The 18,411-nt window shown below is 48.9% G+C and overlaps 3 protein-coding genes across 3 annotated transcripts in view; all 3 read left to right on the top strand.

The window, feature by feature from the left end:
• Positions 1-1,467: 1,467 nt before the first annotated feature.
• Positions 1,468-5,533, top strand: LOC136966079 (myosin light chain 3, skeletal muscle isoform-like). The gene is given in 7 exon segments (XM_067260444.1): positions 1,468-1,512; positions 1,514-1,561; positions 2,170-2,230; positions 3,860-4,003; positions 4,328-4,498; positions 4,603-4,680; positions 5,041-5,533. Coding segments are annotated over 7 exon segments (561 nt in total). The 5' UTR covers positions 1,468-1,482; the 3' UTR covers positions 5,070-5,533.
• Positions 5,534-6,357: 824 nt separating this feature from the next.
• On the top strand, positions 6,358-11,190 carry acadl (acyl-CoA dehydrogenase long chain). The gene is made up of 11 exons (XM_067260355.1): positions 6,358-6,534; positions 7,184-7,360; positions 7,778-7,915; positions 8,221-8,385; positions 8,603-8,669; positions 8,896-9,060; positions 9,190-9,291; positions 9,402-9,515; positions 10,092-10,219; positions 10,335-10,421; positions 10,604-11,190. The coding sequence occupies exons 1-11, from the start codon at positions 6,446-6,448 to the stop codon at positions 10,695-10,697; spliced, it is 1,326 nt and encodes a 441-aa protein (XP_067116456.1). The 5' UTR covers positions 6,358-6,445; the 3' UTR covers positions 10,698-11,190.
• Positions 11,191-12,642: 1,452 nt separating this feature from the next.
• The window catches only part of LOC136965992 (microtubule-associated protein tau-like), a 42,185-nt gene continuing 36,416 nt past the window's right edge, over positions 12,643-18,411 (top strand). The window contains exon 1 of the mRNA XM_067260325.1: positions 12,643-12,681. The gene's annotated coding sequence lies outside the window, so the exon portion shown is untranslated. The remainder of the gene's footprint in view (positions 12,682-18,411) is intronic.

The raw sequence follows: 18,411 nt of genomic DNA, 5'->3' as shown, positions 1-18,411 counted from the left end.
ATCTCTCTACAGGCCTATCTGTATTGGCCCCTGATGGGAGCCCAAGTCCTCTCAGGAGCTTGAACATGTTCTTGTCTGTCCAGCCCAGGACCCCACCGGCTCCTTCCCCCTATGGGGACTATATGGGATATTATGTTTTTCAACACGTACATACTATTTCTACTGGGTACATTTGCACTGTGTAGCGGTTTTAGTTCTGTACGTGGATCTCTCCCAGCTGTCTATGCTTAACTGCTTATAACCAGAGATTGTTTTAATTAGGTTGATACGTTTAGAGTAATTCGGTGCTGATATGTTGTAAATACTTGCGGTTAAATAGGCGGCCTTTCTGACGTGGCCACAGCTGGAGACACCCGAACACATCAACACAAGGGTCGTTGACATCGTGACCCAGGGCAAGATCACACGTTAACATTGGTTTAGACCGCATCGACGGCTTGAGTATCAAGATATTTTGATAAAGTTATATTAAACACAATTTTGTAGCATTTTGTTTCCGTCTAAAATATATTTATAAACATCAATAGCTTACGTACTGTAGCTACTTTCCTCCTACTAAGATCAGCACCACGGATAGCTCTTATGCTAAACAATGAGCTCGTGCTAGTAAACAATTATTCATTAACGTGGATGTAGTTGTTGTTGTTCATACGCATAATGACAGCTCATGATATAACTGACTGAGGAGGTAAGGTGCCCGTTTGGTGTGAATTACTTTGAAAGGAATATCTTGTATCGCAAGTTGCCCGTGCGCAACTGTCATCAACGTAGTTACAACACTAGTTTCCGCGCGCTCATGAGTGGAAACAAGCAGCTACGGTGAAAGCTGTCAGAACTCTTTGTCAAATGAAACATAAACATTACTTTATGAATTTGTAATTTCGTTAATGCCCAAACGGATTGTAGGCTAAATGTCATGAAAGTGGGCCATTATTGCGCACTGGGCAAACTATAAACTTTTTATCCAAGGCTGCACAATGTTATTGTACAAGTACAGGCCTCTTATTTTACGAACGGTATCCTAGTTTTCATTTGAGTTTTGACAACCCAACTGTATAACCATAAGAGGAGGGCGGCGCGCTCTCTGTTTAAAAATATCAAGTTGAAAACGAGAAGCTTTCTTGAGTTGTGTACGCATGTTCAGCGTTCTAATGCGAAGATGCGCCTTCATCACTCTCGGTAAGTTCAAACCGAGACCATTTTAGCACCCACTACCGCTTTCTTGCATGATCAATGAACACGTCTTTTCCTATAGCTTTAATAACTGTGAGTGTAAACGCTGACAAAGACAAGGAGTTTTGAGACAGTCTCTCTTAGCCGACTAAAAATAGATCTGTCCCCTTCTAAAGGCCTGCACCCACTCCGACAGGCGACCGCAGATCCACTTTCCGTTTGCCCTAAGAAAGCTAAAGAACTTCCAAAGCGTCATCTGATCCGCCCTGTGACATCACGGCCGTGACATAAATAAGAAGGGCCTTGACCATGGCTCAGGACCACTCTCTCCTGGGACTCTCGGCTTCTGTTCTCCTTTCCTCTCCTCCATCTCCATCTCTTGAAAATGGTGTGTACTCTGGACTTTTGTGTGGGGCTGTTCCATTGGAGTTTGTTTGAGATTCATTGTGCCGATCTATTCCTTTGTGGCGTTGTGTGTTTGGATACTACCTAAAGCCTAAATTGCTGCCGCTCCTCTGTGGCATCAGTGTGATCCATGTAAAGAGAGGATCTGAAGACTGAAAATGTTCCCTTTTTATACATAAAAAAGCCAGTGACTTTGTGGCATGTGCTTTTCCTTCAAGAAAACAAGAACGGGGGGTTAAATAGTTTTCTCGTTGGGAATGACACCTTGGAATATATTAATATTTGTATATTTGCTCAGCGTTAGCATAATATTTAAATGCATCTCTTTTTCTCTCACAGGCTTGTTCCTACTTTGTATTTCTATCACTCATTGGCACGTCAGTCGAAACGAATATTTTGACGCAAAAATTAGGCCACTAAATATGTAATAGCGTTGAGCTTTTTGGATCTTGTCGGTAGGTTACTGCACAGAAACAGACCGCCGTGGCAAGACACGAACACGCCGGGGTTGTGCGGGAGGGTGCGTGTGTGAGGGTCGGGGGCTGTGTGACGGAGGTGAGCTCATGTTGTTGTGCTGATGTGTTCTAACAGGCCGAAGAGGCACCCGCTGCCCCCGCTGCAGCAAGCGACTTCTCAGCAGACCAGATCGAGGGTGAGTCAGGAGGGGATTCACTTATCAGAGAGAATTGATTCACTTGCAGAGAGAACGAATTCACCTAGCAGAGATTTCATCCACCTAAAACAAAGAGAATGTATTATTAAATCTAGCAGAGAGAATATATTCATTTAGCAGATGCTTTTGCAGTCAAATGCTCTGCCACTGAGATATACCAACCCCCAGGAGGCTCAAGGACAACCCCTGCTCCAGACACTCCTGTCCTCAGCCTCTCCCAGTCAGCCAGTACACGGCCCTGAAAACAGTATTATTATAGATTTTTTCAAAGTCTAGTTAGATATAGATTTAGATGACTAGTGCCCATACCATTCACCCCTGGGCTCGTAGTTTGGATCTGTCACCACGATGCACTGACTTGTCCCCCAGGTTGAAGGATTTCAGCCACCAGAACCAGGCCCGGTTTAGGGGTGTCTTGGAGCCACCAGTGAGTGGACTCCGCCTTGGCTTATTCAGCTGTTGTGGGGGACTTATTTGCCTGTATCTATTCTGGGCAGGGCCACACTGTCTTGAATTGCACAGTGGTCCTTCGTCCGGAAGGTGTTAATCCCCCAGTCAAAGGTTTAACCCAACAAGGCCAAGGCATCTCCTTCACCAAAGGAATCTGGGCTTTAAACCCCCTCCCATCCTCTTTGTTCCTTGTGGAAAGACATGGAGGCTACAGAACATGAAAGGGTTTACTGAGAGGTTGTCCTTGAAGAGTAAGCCTACAATGGACGTTTGAGAAGGCTGAGGACGAGAGAGGGTTGAGAGTACAAGAAGACAGGTAAAGGATGTCCTTTGCTAAGAAGGTCCAGGAGACTTTAAGGTGTAGGAAATGTGTTTTGAATTACGTCCACAACTATGCATGAATGTGTGTCTTATCAGATCCATGTCATGTAAAAACAGGAGGCAGTGCATTTCGCCACCTAAAAATAATCTTTAACATGTTTTTTTTTTTTATCATGAAAATCAACATCAGAAATTCCTGCACACGCTCAAGTAGGTCTTGATTACGAGCGGTGGTGTTGATTACGATGCTGTCAGCATTTTTATGTTTAACCCAAGTTGGGCGCACAGGGGCCCTGCTCATATATGGCAGGGAATACTTTCAGGGGGTATCCATTGCCCTAGCGATGTTCTCAATGCCTCTCAAACACAGCTGGGGGGTAGGGGGGGGGGGGGGGGGGGGTAGGGGGGGGGGGGTAGGGGGGAGGGGGGCGGGCAAATGCGGCTGCTCAGAAATCACTTAAGAGCATGAATCTGTCAACAGATGACTTTCAATTAGGGTTCCTGGAGGAGAACATAGAAATAGCTAAGCCTTGTTCTGATCCCGGCTACCTTCCTGCCGGTCGCCGTGCCCACAGCTGTCGCGTGTGATTAACGAGACAATGAAGGAAGAATCCGGCTTTCGCTGTCTTTGACCTGCGGGCAGCAGCGGTGTGCGACACCAGCATCTAAGAGCTGCTTTTAGACTGAGCTACTTTGGTGTCAAAAAGATAGCACATTCTGTCTTGTCTATTTTTGTTTTTATTTTTTTAAATAACACAGATGTACACAGATTTTTTGGGGGGGCATTTTGTCACCCACCTTGCTCACACTCTTCCCTCTCTCTCTCCCTCTCTCCAGACTTCAAGGAGGCATTCGGTCTCTTCGACAGAGTTGGTGACAGCCAGGTGGGATACGGCCAGGTAGCTGACATCATGCGCGCCCTGGGACAGAACCCCACCAACAAGGACGTGGCAAAGATTCTGGGAAACCCATCTGCAGATGGTGAGGGTCCCTGGGTCATCTTGTTAGCTTCATGGCCAATGCACAACAGTGTCTTAGCAGCCTGTCGGCACACTGAAAGGCCCAGTTCTCCTGTTGTGATGTCATTTTATAAGAGGGTCCGACAAACTGTCGAAAACACACGTCTATCTAGCAGTGATAGGCAAACACATGCAAAAAAAAACAAAAACAAAAAACATAATAAGATGCTTTATATGTTGATTCTTGGCTGGATAGCTGTCATAAAGCTCATATTCTGAGTGTGTCATTTGGGTCTGTGATAACGACTTGTGTTTGTGATCTCGGTTTCCTCTGTCCTTTCGGCAGATCTGGCTAACAAGCGGTTGGCCTTCGACGCCTTCCTGCCCATGCTGCAGCAGGTGGACGTCATCCCCAAGGGCACCTTGGACGATTACGTTGAGGGCCTCCGCGTCTTCGACAAGGAGGGCAACGGCACAGTGATGGGCGCTGAGCTGCGCATCGTGCTGGGCACACTGGGTGAGTACCGGCCCTAATATAGACATATTAAACATAGTAACATTACCACACAGCGAGTGGAGAGCGAGTGTTTCTTACCCCCCGTGTGTCCCCTCCTCCCTCAGGAGAGAAGATGACAGAGCCCGAGATTGATGCCCTCATGTCAGGCCAGGAGGATGAGAACGGCAGTGTCCATTACGAGGGTAGGTTAAAGGGGAAACCCCTTTGATTTCCCTCACTAAACACTACGAAACACCTCAATGTTGCTATGAATGTACGCATGTGCCAAGAGTCAAGGGTCTGCCGTGTTTACAACAAACACATCATGTCAGCGGGCGCTGATAATGGCTGCCTCGGTCGGTATCTTTCAGCCAAAGTAAATTCCTTGTCTGTGCAAACTTTCATGGCGAATAAAAACCCATTCTGATTCTGATGTCGTTTAGGACATGAAACCCATCGTTCCAGACCTGTCACACTGTACTTTGAAAGCTCATGTTTAACTCACGTAGATACCATCTATATTGAGCCTGTGTGTTTCATGTCCCTCCCCTCCTCTATTACAGCATTCGTCAAACACATCCTGTCTGTGTAAGCAAGCCTACTGCTGGAGTGCTGAAGGGGATGGAGCTCATATGCAGACCCCATGGTGTCAGGACATCCACACTGTTTCTAAGACCAATCTAGGAAAGAAAAAGACTATGGGATGTCAAAGCAAATGCGTTCAGTTTTTTTCTTTTCGTCCGTCACTTTTCAACTCCTCCTCCTCCTCCTCTCTTTGGAAGCTGTACCTCTCCGTTGTAGCCCTCCCTCCTGGACCCTCCCCTGGGGGCGTGTCTTCTCTACTTGGGGGCGGGGTTAGGGGAGGGGGCGTGACCACTCATCAAGTGGGGGTTGTTCCCTCTGTCCCGCTCACCTCCCTCCATTGTGACATCACGTATCCCAGCAACGCCTAAGGCTGCTGGACGAGATGGTGGATTGGCCGCCAAACCTCCCTCCTTCCCTCAAAGTTTTATTTATTTTCACTCTGTCGATTCAGAATAAACTTTTCCAAAAGTACATCCCACCTGGTTTGATTCTTCGTCTTTGATTTATTCTATGGCCCAAGTATTATTCCATAGCACAAGTATTATTCTGTAGCCTAGATATTATTCTTTAGCCAAACTTATTCTGTCACATAAATATTAATCTTTGGGGACATATTTTCTTCATTATCCCAAGTATTATTCTATAGTGTATTAAATATGTTATACAAGTCAGAAAAATCCTCATAAAATATATTCACAGATATATATTGATATAAAATGGATTTCATGTTTTTTACAGTGGAAAGTTAGAACACTTACAACCATAAATTGTCCTAGGTGTTAAAAAGGAGAGTTCTTCACAAAGATATTCATGTCACATGACTGTAAAGTAATCTAAAAATTGAATTAATAGAAATTCAGTACTTTAGAGATGTATGAGAGTTTTGACCAGATTGGGAAAAGTATTCGTCGGTCTATGATGATAGGATATAGACACATCAGACTTGCCTTTCCTGAACCATGTATGGCCACGTACTCACATAACAAGGTTTTAAATAGCCTCAAAATCACATGAATAAGCACATCCAAAACCTTTCTCGTGAATTTCATGTGTGACAAATGATAGATACAAATTATTGGCGATACATTTCATATGTGTCGGTAAAAATATATGTAATCGTGATTTTGATGATCCTGAAATGTTTAATGCAGATATTGACGATCCTGAAAGGAGTCGAGTTACTGGGTTACTGCACGCACTGCTTTAAACATATTTAATTTAGTTTTTTTTTCCAGTAGAGGGCAGTAATTTTAAAAGCCAGTGTGAACTCCTGATTTCTAACTCACCAAGAAGAAGACGACATTGTAGCCAAAAAAGCCGAAAGAACAATAGGTGTGTTTCTGTTGTCGACGAATCGGACGTGTTGAACCTGAAGACGGAAAAATGTTTGTCCAGAAAGCTGTAAAAACCTGTCTGTCTGGATTACGAAATGTTTCGCGCAGTGGACAAGGGCTTTCAACCGCCAATGGCAGGTGTGTACGCTAGGCTACCTTAAATATTGTTTGAGCGTGAAACAAATATTGACATACTAGGCTACAGCTAGGCTACCTAGCTCTAGCTTGAAACTACATGAGTTTTACCATCATAAATAAACTACGAAACATGTATTAGATAATGTGTATATAAACTTAATGTTGGCCGTATGTTGCTCTGTCCTAGATCTTTAAACTAAACTTTGTTTAGAAGTTGGCAAGCTCGATACGTCAATAACATCGCGACCTTTGCCACATTTTCAGGACCTACATTGCTCCTGACCCTGTTGGTGCCAACTGATAAGACAAGCTTGGTCTATTAATACATCGTTTGTCCTTAATTCATCTGTTACCGAGTTAGACATTGCTCTTTTGTATTGAATATTCATGCACTGAAGGGTTGGTATTGCGTTGTCGCTGAAGGCGTCTAGACATTAACCGACTCGACTTGATAAGTCAACCGTACACCAGCAGGCCAAGCGAAGACCCACTCTCCCGTCAGACTACACAGCTGAGAGATTTAATATCATACGCAAGACTACTTAAATCAAGCCCCAAAGCTTGATGATGACCAAGGACTGTTTCTGGTTTCAGGCAAGCATGCCCTCATCATGCAATCATGATCCATACCTGAGCTTGTGTTTCCCAGAATGCAACACAGCCAGCCCCAGCCTGGGGAGCCCGCGGCCCCCTCTCGCCCCGAGACGTCCAGCTCCAAGACGCTGATGGACATCGGCACGCGCAGGATCTTCTCCGAGGACCACGACCTCTTCAGACAGAGCGTGCGACGCTTCTTCCAAGAGGAAGTGGTGCCCTACCACAAAGAGTACGTAGGACCGCCTAATATTGGACCCCCTGTCTTTTATGTTTTAGATGTTTCCCTGATCCAACACGCCTGATTCAAATGAATGGGTTGTTATCTAGCTCAGCAGAACTCTGATGACGACCATTTATTTGAATCAGGTGTGTTGGAGCACGGAAACGTCTAGAACGTGCAGGGCAGGGCTTCCATGAGGACCAGGATTGGGAACCACTGACCTACAGATGCTCAGAGCCTCAATGATGTCTCCCTGGAATTCTCTGGCTCTGGCTTTTGAGATGTTCAATTTGATTGCTGATATGCACATGGTTTTGTTAGACCAGTCAGTGCTGATAAGTTTGCATCTCTCGTTCTCTCTCGTTCTCTCCCTCTCTCCCTCTCTCGTTCTCTCCCTCTCTCCCTCTCTCACCCTCCCTCCCTCAGGTGGGAGAAGGCAGGCCAGGTGAGCAGGGAGCTGTGGGAGAAGGCTGGGGAGCAGGGGCTGCTGGGTGTGTACACCCCGGAGGAGCACGGGGGGATCGGAGGAGACCTGCTGTCAGCCGCAGTGGTGTGGGAGGAGCAGTGAGTGACACACGTGCACACACACACCCCAGGCATACCTCATGTTGCGGATCTGCCCGGCCCCAGTTCTGTAGAATACTGGATAACACAAGGTGGTCACTCTTTTTAAAGCACAGACCCTAGTCACAGATCTGGAGGTTTGCTGACCTGCCAGAGCAGTTGGGGGGATTGGATAAGAATAGACCTGGCCTGACCATGGTCTGACCTGACCATGGTTCGTGCACACACACACACACACACACACACACACACACACACACACACACACACACACTCACCCCCCTCTCCCCCTGTGTGTGTCCCAGGATGTATTCTAACTGCTCTGGCCCTGGCTTCGCTCTGCATTCTGAGATCGTCATGCCCTACATCAGTAACTATGGAAGCAAGGCGCAGATCGATCGCTTCATACCCACGATGGCTGCTGGGAAATGCATCGGCGCCATCGCCATGACAGAGCCAGGCGCTGGCAGGTGAGCGCTCAGACGTTGTTTTAGCACGTCTCGCTCAAGCTGATAAAAAAAATGTATAATAATAATAATAATTTAAAAAAAAAACACCTCAGCATACAGTTTGACTTGTGTTATCCCTCAAAGTGGCAACACTATTGATGTGAGTCTTTGACTTCTACCAGAAGGCTTCTACCAGCGTATGCTTGTGTACTAATCCCTCCCCTCCTTGCTGGCCCAGCGATCTGCAGGGCGTCAGGACCAACGCCAAGCAGGACGGCAGTGACTGGATCCTGAACGGAAACAAGGTGAGTTCAGGTCCGCGCTGGCGACCTGTCGCCAGGCCGAGGGGTTCAACAGAACCAGACCAGAGCACGTAGCATGTGCCCTAACCTACAGGGGGGGAGACACACCCCTACCAACAGGGTTGGCATGTAGGCTGGTTTTATACACGTTTGTTGCCGCTAGTCTTCCGACCGAACCGCCATCCTTGACGCTGATCTTTTGACTCGTCCTGTCTCCTCTCCGCCCCAGGTGTTCATCACCAACGGCTGGATGAGCGACGTGGTGATCGTGGTGGCGGTGACGGACCGCGAGGCTCGCACGGCCGCCCACGGCATCAGCCTGTTCCTGGTGGAGGAGGGCATGAAGGGCTTCCAGAAGGGACGCAAGCTGGAGAAGATCGGCCTCAAGGCCCAGGTGAGGAGAGGGCCGGGGAGCCGCGTGGAGATGCACAGGCTACGTTGACCTCGTTTTTTGAAGGGTTAGACTACCTCTCTAAGCTCGCTCCCCTCCCTCCCTCCCTCCCTCCCTCCCCTCCCTCTCCAGGACACGGCAGAGCTGTTTTTCGAGGATGTTCGTCTCCCTGCCGACGCCCTCCTGGGGAAGGTCAACAAGGGCTTCTACTACCTGATGAACGAGCTGCCTCAGGTAGGAGACGCACTCTGGGGTCACCATTGAAGCACATTTAAGTGAGAGCTCATGTCTTTGCTGAGCAGCTCTCTCTCTCTCTCTCTCTCTCTCTGTGCTGTGGTTCCCAGGAGCGCCTGCTGATCGCTGACATGGGCATGGCCAGCGCTGAGTTCATGTTTGAGGAGACCAGGAACTACGTCATGCAGCGCAAGGCTTTCGGCAAGACCATCGCCCACCTGCAGGTCGGATAGTACTGCCTGACTGGCCTCTCCTCACCCTCCTCCCCTCACCCTCTCCTCACCCTCCTCCCCTCACCCTCCTCCCCTCACCCTCTCCTCACCCTCTCCTCACCCTCCCCTCACCCTCCCCTCACCCTCCCCTCACCCTCTCCTCACCCTCTCCTCACCCTCTCCTCACCCTCTCCTCACCCTCTCCTCACCCTCTCCTCACCCTCTCCTCACCCTCCCCTCACCCCCCTCACTCTCACCTCACCCTCTCCTCCCCTCACTCCTAATTTCCCCTCCCCCCTCCTGTAGCTCTGCTGTGTCCTAGCACACTGTTCAAGCTTGACGAGCTGTGATTGAGGTGCACCGTTAACAGCTGTGCTCTCGGGAGTCAGGTGGCTGAGCGGTGAGGGAATCGGGCTGGTAATCCGAAGGTTGCCAGTTCGATTCCCGGTCATGCCAACTGACGTTGTGTCCTTGGGCAAGGCACTTCACCCTACTTGCCTCGGGAGAATGTCCCTGTACTTCCCTGTAAGTCGCTCTGGATAAGAGCGTCTGCTAAATGACTAAAATGTGAAATGTCTCCTGGTTCAGACCGTGCAGCACAAGCTTGCCGAGCTGAAGACCGACATCTGCGTGGGTCGGGCCTTTGTCGACAGCTGCCTTCAGCTTCACGCCGAGAAACGCCTGGACTCCAACACCGCCTCCATGGCCAAATACTGGTGAGGACACAAGTGACTCCTGAACCCGAGTCGACCTTTTAATGTGTCCTCCCCTCGCATAGCTGGCTCCCTCTGACTCCTCCCACCTCTCCCTAACTTCCTGGTTGCTCCTCAGGGCGTCCGACCTGCAGAACAAGGTGGCCACTGAGTGTCTTCAGCTGCACGGAGGGTGGGGCTACATGTGGGAGTACCCAATCGCCAAGTGAGTTTAGGAGAGCTACTGGGCATGTGCACGACACGTGATTTTAACATGCTGGTCTAAGTCAGGCAGTGTGTGCTCACTAGAGATATTTCTCTCTGTCCCTCCATCCGTCTTGCTCTCTCGCTCTCTCTCTGTCTCTCGCTCTCTCGCTCTCTGTCTCTCTGTCTCTCTCTCTCTCTCAGGGCATTTGTGGACTCTCGTATCCAGCCCATCTATGGAGGCACCAATGAGATCATGAAGGAGCTGATTGCTCGCAATATCGTGAGCCAGAAGTGAGAGAGTAGCCTGTCCTCCAGTCCTGGAGCCCAGCAGAGCCATACGTCCTGGTACTGGTCCCAGCACAGGGTCCAGGGGCCTTGCCCACTCCTGCCTTTAAGTACTGAATGCCTGCAGAAGACTACTGATGGCACTGTGTCCTGTCCTGATTGAACTTTTAGATGTGATTCGCCTCTCCTCTAATATCTAGAATTGACAGTTTTGACATCGCTCAAACTGCTGAGAGAAATAGAATTAAAGCACTTGGGATTGTATATTTTCCTGATCAAGCCAGCTAAGTATTTGTCTTCCTTGCATTGTATATATCTTTGTATAGTTCTATAAATTATTATATAATCAGAGTGCCTTAACCTACAATTTGAAGTACAGATACATTTATCCATTTTGAGATATTGTCATACCAGACTGTACTAAAATAACATGGTTCACTCTTGGCTGGGTGTCTTTGTATCTTGTCTCAATAACGCATTTTATTAAACATTTACTAAAGCTTTCTTGTGTACAAGGTATTCTTTTGATTGCATTTGTATGCTTGTCAGGTGCACTTCAATTCAACACCTCACAAACATCTTGTGACCAGAAACCTGCCCCCAAAACAAAACATTGCAATCTTCATCTGTAATGTTGTTTTTCAACCACTAGATGGCAGCACGTCTTAACGTCAAGGCAGTACCAGGACCGCGTCACTGCTGGAAGTGATTTTGTGGTTCCCTTTGAGTGATCTGAGGCAGCCTCTGTTCTCATGGTCCAGCCTGGTGGACTAGGTGACGTCACCTCACCACCGACCAAGAGGTTGCAGGTTCGAATACCCCCCTCCCCCATGTCGCTTTGGCTAAACAAGCGCCATACATAAGCTAGGTGACTCCTGACAGGCCAGGTGGTGACAGACTCAGTCCCGACCCTGCAGACCTCTCACCTATTCAGTCCGCTGGTTACAGGGGGACTTTTCAGTACACACAACACGACGTGTCTCTAACCAGAGTCGGGGACATTCCTGTGTGTCTCTGAGAGCTGGCTGTGATGAGGGACTGGAGCACATGCCTGCTCACAGCTGGCTGGTAGCCTGCAGCTGTCTGTTTAGGATGAAACATGCCAGAACTCTTCACCTCGCAAATTCCTCTGAATCGTCTGTGCCAGTCTTGGGCGCAGGGAGCAGGGAGCAGGATGCCTGGGGAGCAGCTGCTCTCAGATCAATCCTCTTCTCTCTGCTTGCCCTCCCTCTCTGTTCTCATCAGTCCTGCTCCTCCTCTCTGCTCTTCCTCTGATCCTCCCTCCCTCTCTGTTTTCATCAGTCCTGCTCTCAACCTGCACAACTGTCCTCTCCCATTGTCTCCCTCCTCTCTGCTCTCCCTTCCTCCTCTTGTCTCCCTTCCTCCTCTCTGCTCTCCCTTCCTCCTCTGCTCTCCCTCCTCCTCTTGTCTCCCTCCTCTCTGCTCTCCCTTCCTCCTCTTGTCTCCCTTCCTCCTCTCTGCTCTCCCTTCCTCCTCTGCTCTCCCTCCTCCTCTTGTCTCCCTCCTCTCTGCTCTCCCTTCCTCCTCTTGTGTCCCTTCTTCCTCTGCTCTCCCTTCCTCCTCTGCTCTCCCTTCCTCCTCTGCTCTCCCTCCTCCTCTCTGCTCTCCCTCCTCCTGCTCTCTCCTCTACAGGGGCCACCCCCCTGCATCTCGTCAGGGCACTGAGGACCCCAGGGTGGTGTGTGTGTGAGTGTGTGACTGCTTCTTTATGATAGCCTCCCCTTGACCACACACAGTATACCCATTGGCGTCTACCATGTGGTTTGTTGTTACACACCTTAGGAAGAAACTGGACACTAAGCTAATATGTGTCAGAGAAATCAAGATTGTAACCGTCACTGTTTTGCGCCACTACAGATGTATTTACGGTAGATAAACCGCTATGGGAGGGGTTTGCGTGTCCAACTCCCCATTTCATTGTCACTCTGGCTCAAGGCACGCTAGGGTATTTATACCACTTACCGACCGAACAGGTAAGGAATAAGCTAGTTCTATATTTTTAAATCGATTTAAAGCACACGTACATGTAACACGTTCATCAAACATTACGTTGTGGCTAATTAATACCACTTTGTCGATTGTTAAAGTTGTATAATTTTTTTTAAACGTTGAAAGAATAAGTGTTGCTGCCCACTAATCCGTATGTTGTTGTAGTCATTCGTCATTTGCTTTTGATTTATAATGCGCATTGTAAGCCATAACTAATTTGTCAATTGGAGATTTCGTGCTCAACATGTTGTGCTTGGAGAGTGAAAATATTTAGCTGGCAAAGAGCCGTATGTGTGTATCCCTCCTATCTCGCTATTATATTTAGTTTGCCTAGTTCGAAGCTCTTTTATTTTGTATTCTTTATTTAATTTGACTTAACGTGCCGGTTTGAAGCCTCTTTTGAGGTTGATTGACCAGCAAAGTATGGGAAATGTGCGCTCGCAGTTCCGCAGCGAAATGCCTTTTGTTCAGGTCCACGCCTGCATGGTGCTGAAACTGATGCAGCGGCGTCGCTGGCGAGCCTCTGCGGCAGACACCAGACATACCGCTATTCCTTGCCGACACGGGGTTAAACCACTTGGTATCTTATCCCGACATACGTTTCAGTGTAAAACCTATAAATCGGTGTATACGATTTATAGGTTTGAAAAACACGTCGGTAGTTGTGAAGCATTCACCGGTTGGTTGGCGAGTTGTGGTTAGTCAACACCATCTCATGTATAGCACGCACACCACGCTGCAGGTGTTTTATGTGTCAGTGTCCCATAATATTTGGTCATCAATTTCCTATTTTCTGACCATGTCCCCTAAAGCGAGTACCCTGCAACCCTCAAAAATGTGATAGAACGACCTTAATTGAAGGGGCAGTATAAGACTGCCTCTTGAAATGGACGGCAACCTGAGCATTCACCAGCTGTTCTCAGCAGCCATCTGATGGACTTCAGCCAGACTATCAAAGATGCAGCAAACACTGTCGAATTACACTTGTAATACTGAATCACTTGCTCTATAATTGCCCCAGACTGTTGGTGAACACCACAGCTCTGTAATTGAAGGTGTCAGATGCCTGAACGGTTAGGGATTCGGGATATTAATCAGAAGGTTGCCGGTTCGATTCCCGTCAATGCGAAATGACGTTGTGTCCTTGGGCAAGGCACTTCACCCTACTTGCCTCAGGGGGAATGTCCCTGTACTTACTGTAAGTCGCTCTGGATAAGAGCGTCTGCTAAATGACTAAATGTAATTTGCGGGCTGTCTAAGAGCCTCGCTCTGTTGTTTTTTGACAGCTGCCCCCCTGAAGATACTAATTAGTCTCTCTCTCCTTTGGTTCTGGTGGACCTAATGCAATCTCAGACAGCCTCTGTGTACTGTACATGTCGGGGTCGTTTCAGATTGTGATGAAACACAGGAAGAGTTTTGATTTGCGATGGTGGAATGTGAAAACGTTCCTGGTTAGCGTTGAGGCTTAGAGGTCTGTGTTGAATGAACCTGCGCACACTGATGGATGTTATTGTTGCCCTGCGCCTGGTAGATAGCTCAAATGAATACAGCTGTATGTTCATGTTCAACAAGTTTATTCCCACTTTTAATAAGTACAGGTGAAGGTACGTTGGAACTATTTGGTTACAGGGATGGGTCATGGAGTTCAGACTGTCTGACATGGGTCAGATTCTGGAACCTGTTCTAATGGGATGAGCCCCAGGACTCAGCACCAATCGCTTCACAGGGGTCACATGTCTATTCCCGTCCTCCTCCTCTGACAGACATGAGTCCAGGGAGCAGCATGGTGTTTCGGGTGCGAGCCGCCCATCTCTCCATGAGTGAGAGGCTAGCCAAAGCAGCAGTGTTGCCAAGCACACCTCCCCCTCCCCCCCCCAAGGCCCTGGAGATTAGTGGGGTCTGGGCTTGGTACAAACTGGGTTTGACAGAGTACATTAGCAGCCCTGTGGGTGTGTCTACTACCCCCTCCCCACCATCTCTCCTGTAAGGCCACCATCCCGTCAGCACAGATCATCAAACATGCTGTCGATGGAGTGACCTGAATTACCAGAGAGGAGTAAGGAGGGGGAGGAGGGAGAAGGTAGGAGGGAAGGTAGGAGGGAAGGGAAGGAGGCATATGGGGTTAGAAATAGGAGAAAGGAAGGAAGTTAGGGAGGAAGGTGACATATGGAGTAAGGGAATGTTGGTGGATCAAGGCTAATGGGATGGAAAGAGGGAACTGAGAAAGAGAGAAGGTAGGAAGGAGAGTGTAGGCGATAGGGAAGAGGGCTCAGGAGGAGTACATGGAAGGGACCAAAATGCAGGTATTTAGGGGTCCAGTTGGGGAGAAGAGTCTAGTGTTTGGACACTTATTGTGGTCGTTTTTGCTCTTGGCCAGGAAAGCAGTATGTCCTGTGCCACTGGGGAATGTTAAGTATATTTCCCCACATCAGCTTTGGTTAGGTGTGCTGTCAGAGCAGAGCAATCACAAGACTGCTCCCCGCAAGACTTCCTCACACACACACTGCCTCACACACACTCTGCCTCACACACACTGCCTCACACACACACTGCCTCACACACACTCTGCCTCACACACACACTGCCTCACACACACTCTGCCTCACACACACACTGCCTCACACACACACTGCCTCACACACACTCTGCCTCACACACACACTGCCTCACACACACTCTGCCTCACACACACACTGCCTCACACACACACTGCCTCACACACACACTGCCTCACACACTCCATCGCACACACTTCGTCACAAGCTGAGGCTGTGGTTTTTTAATACAGCTCTTTATAGGAAGCAGTTGTGTTTTGATTGAGGAAGGCTATGTTCTCTGGAGATGTTGAACAGACATGACGCTAATTTAGTTTCAGACCGAACAATTTTCTTATTTTACCCCAACGCCATGCGGACAGGGTGTAGGCGGAACCGTGCCAAGGTACAGCAGCGCCAAGCGCTTCGATTGAGTAGTTTAAGTCGGGTGGGAATCTGAGCATAATCTAATGTGTGTGTGTGTGTGTGTGTGTCCGAGGCTGTTACAGTGCTCAGTTTTTCACATGTACCCCTAGAACAAAGGCCGGCCCCCGTCTATTTCTCTCACCCCCTGTCCCCCTCCCCTTCACCCCCCATCACCTCTCTTTCTCTCTCTGTGTCTGGACAGGATCCATCACCTTTCTTTCTCTCTCTGTGTCTGGACAGGATCCATCACCTCTCTTTCTCTCTCTGTGTCTGGACAGGATCTCTCCACAGGTGTCTAATTTAAGATGGCGGTGGTTTAATGTGTGATTAGGCCTCACAGTGTATCAGCTGAGTGAGAGGTCTAATCTTATTCTCACATGTCTGAAAGACCAGCCGGCCTACTGTCCTCCATCTGGGCCACACACACACACACATACACACACACACACATACACAGCCATACAGTATCCTACTGTTGGAGGTGTGTTTGCCTCGGGTTCACTGGTTCACTGTTTTGATGTGACGTACACCCAAATCCTCAGGCTGAAGAAAGGAACACATACTGTAAAGCTAATCAGCCATGATGGCGTCTTTCTGCAGAATGGAATTTGTCTCCATCCTTTTGCCCAGAACGAAGATTGAAGTGGTGGCCAGGCCGACCCAGTCAGGCAGGGGCCCACACTGAGTCCAGGGCCTCGTCCACAGCTTACTGGCAGCCGGCCTGCCAAACCAACCCTGACAGGTTATGTCACATCCCATCCCTCATGCCTGGTGCCCCTCCACAGAGGACAGGCCCAGGTCAGACACTGGGTCCACTCATGGCTGTAAACATCGCGCTCCAGAACAAACTCTCACTTGCTGGCCTAACAACGGCCTCTTCTTGCCCACCGGAGTTGGGCTGTTTCTTGTTCTTCAAAAGATTTGTCGTCTCCTCCGGTGAGGGGCGATGACGTTTGCTAGCTACAGGGCAAGTTGTAGAGAGACCTGTACCAGTACTGTATCCTGTATATCCTCAGGAAGTTTCTTTTGGGAAAACTCCAAACCCTGTTCTTCATACATTGCAGGCATGGTTAGAGGTCTACATTTAGACCGCTGTGTGTCTGTGGTCCATGTTATGCTCACTCATCTTATTCCGCTCCCCAGGGTGCAGACAACAGCCAGTACTAGCATAGTAATTCCTCCCAATTTCCTGGTCCTATTTCTGGACCTCTGGGCTCTCATATGGTCCTTGAGACAGTCCAGGGCCAAGCCAGGCTAGGCCAGGCCAGACTTATCCCTGCTTTTGCAGGGGATGCCTGGCTTGTTTTGTTGGGTTGTTAAGCTGACCCCTGCCCTGGAGAGTGACCGCTAATGAGGCTAGCTCCCAGGATCACTAGCCCCAGACCCTTATGTTAGCGTAACCTAGCGTGGCGAAGTCTAGCGTAGCCTGGTGTTAGCGTAGCGCCAATACGAGCCCTGCCTTTATGGCTTCCAGATGTGGACGCCTGCTAAACATCCCCGCTTGTTTTCGCTTCTCTGACTCTTGCAAACAGAGGCCTGGCAGCAGTAAATAGCCCTCTGGCCTCTGGCCTCTGGCTGAGACATGGAGGCCGGCAAGAGTAGAGTCTAAGAGAGAGGTAGCCTTCATTGTTAGCCTCATATCTCCTATTGGGTTTCTTCACTCTTTTATGCAAGTTTGTGGTGGTGTGTATGTGTTTTCAGTTGACTTCTAAGTAAAAGGTTTGGAGGGGAAACCATTGTGGAACATGGAAATGCCTCTCCTGCTAACTCCTCTGGGGATTCTGGGGGCAAATTACTGTTCAGAGACTGAGACTTCCTAAACCCATGTGGAAGACCTCTCATCTGGGCGTGTGTGTGTGTGTGAGGGGTCTGTGTGTGCGTGTGTAGGGTCTGGCAGTGTGTGCTGGTGTGGGTTGTGCAATTGTATGCTTGTGTGGATATGTGAGTATGTGTGTGAGAGGGCAGCTTAATTCACTGGAACTGCACAGAGAGTGCCTGTATTAAGTCTGAAACATGAAAACAGATGGAGAGTATGAATGTATGGAGAGTACATGGCGTTCTCCCTCTCTCTTTTTTTTCTTTCTCTCTCTCTCTCTCTCTCTCTCTCTCTCTCTCTCTCTCTCTCTCTCTCTCTCTCTCTCTCTCCTTCCTTTCTCAGTTCTTCTCTCTCTTTCTCCCTCCTGCTTTCTCTCCCCTCTTTTTTACAACTGGACTGTGTTGTAACACAGCAGCTGAATGTAGCCCCTTTTGGCTGCCTGCCACATGGGCTCATGCAATGGCCTGTACAGAATACCTCAGTGTCTGAAGTTGAACACACGAGGAGGTCTTCGAAGGAACTCTCCACCAACACGCCGTCTCACACACTGCCCTGTCTCGCTTCGCACATGCTCAGTAGAGACGCTCCTCCCTTCTCCTCCTTCTGTGTCTGCGTCTCCCTTAACTGCTCCCTGTGCTCTCTGGGTTCATGTGTTGACTGTCTGGTGCCTCACTGGGGCTCACAAGGGCCCCCCTCGCCACGGTAACCCCTGCCATGGAAACTGGCCCCCCAAAGGAATGCCTTTTGGAGTCGCAGTCTAAAGGGCTTCTCTATGTCGCTGTCCTGCAAAGATAGGGAGAGTTACACTGGCTGTGCCCTATACAAGATCTCTCCTCCCCTCCCTCTATCCTATGAGCCCCATTCTGGACAAAAGCGGAGCTCGTGACCCTCTCCTCTTACCGATGTTACCAGGGTAACTACACTCTACTGGGTAGGCA

Source organism: Osmerus mordax, chromosome 22 (genome assembly GCF_038355195.1).
Source record: "Osmerus mordax isolate fOsmMor3 chromosome 22, fOsmMor3.pri, whole genome shotgun sequence".
Lineage (NCBI taxonomy): Eukaryota > Metazoa > Chordata > Actinopteri > Osmeriformes > Osmeridae > Osmerus > Osmerus mordax.
The sequence above is the reverse complement of the archived record's forward strand: the minus strand, read 5'-3'. Positions and strand labels throughout refer to the sequence as shown.

What these genes read in the sequence shown, in the direction of transcription:
- acadl (XM_067260355.1), top strand. Translation starts at nt 6,446, where the DNA reads ATGTTTGTCCAGAAAGCTGTAAAAACCTGTCTGTCTGGATTACGAAAT. An exon ending in ACAGAGCCAGGCGCTGGCAG is followed by an intron (nt 8,386 to 8,602) that starts GTGAGCGCTCAG and finishes TTGCTGGCCCAG; the next exon opens with CGATCTGCAGGGCGTCAGGA. An exon ending in AGATCGGCCTCAAGGCCCAG is followed by an intron (nt 9,061 to 9,189) that starts GTGAGGAGAGGG and finishes CTCCCTCTCCAG; the next exon opens with GACACGGCAGAGCTGTTTTT.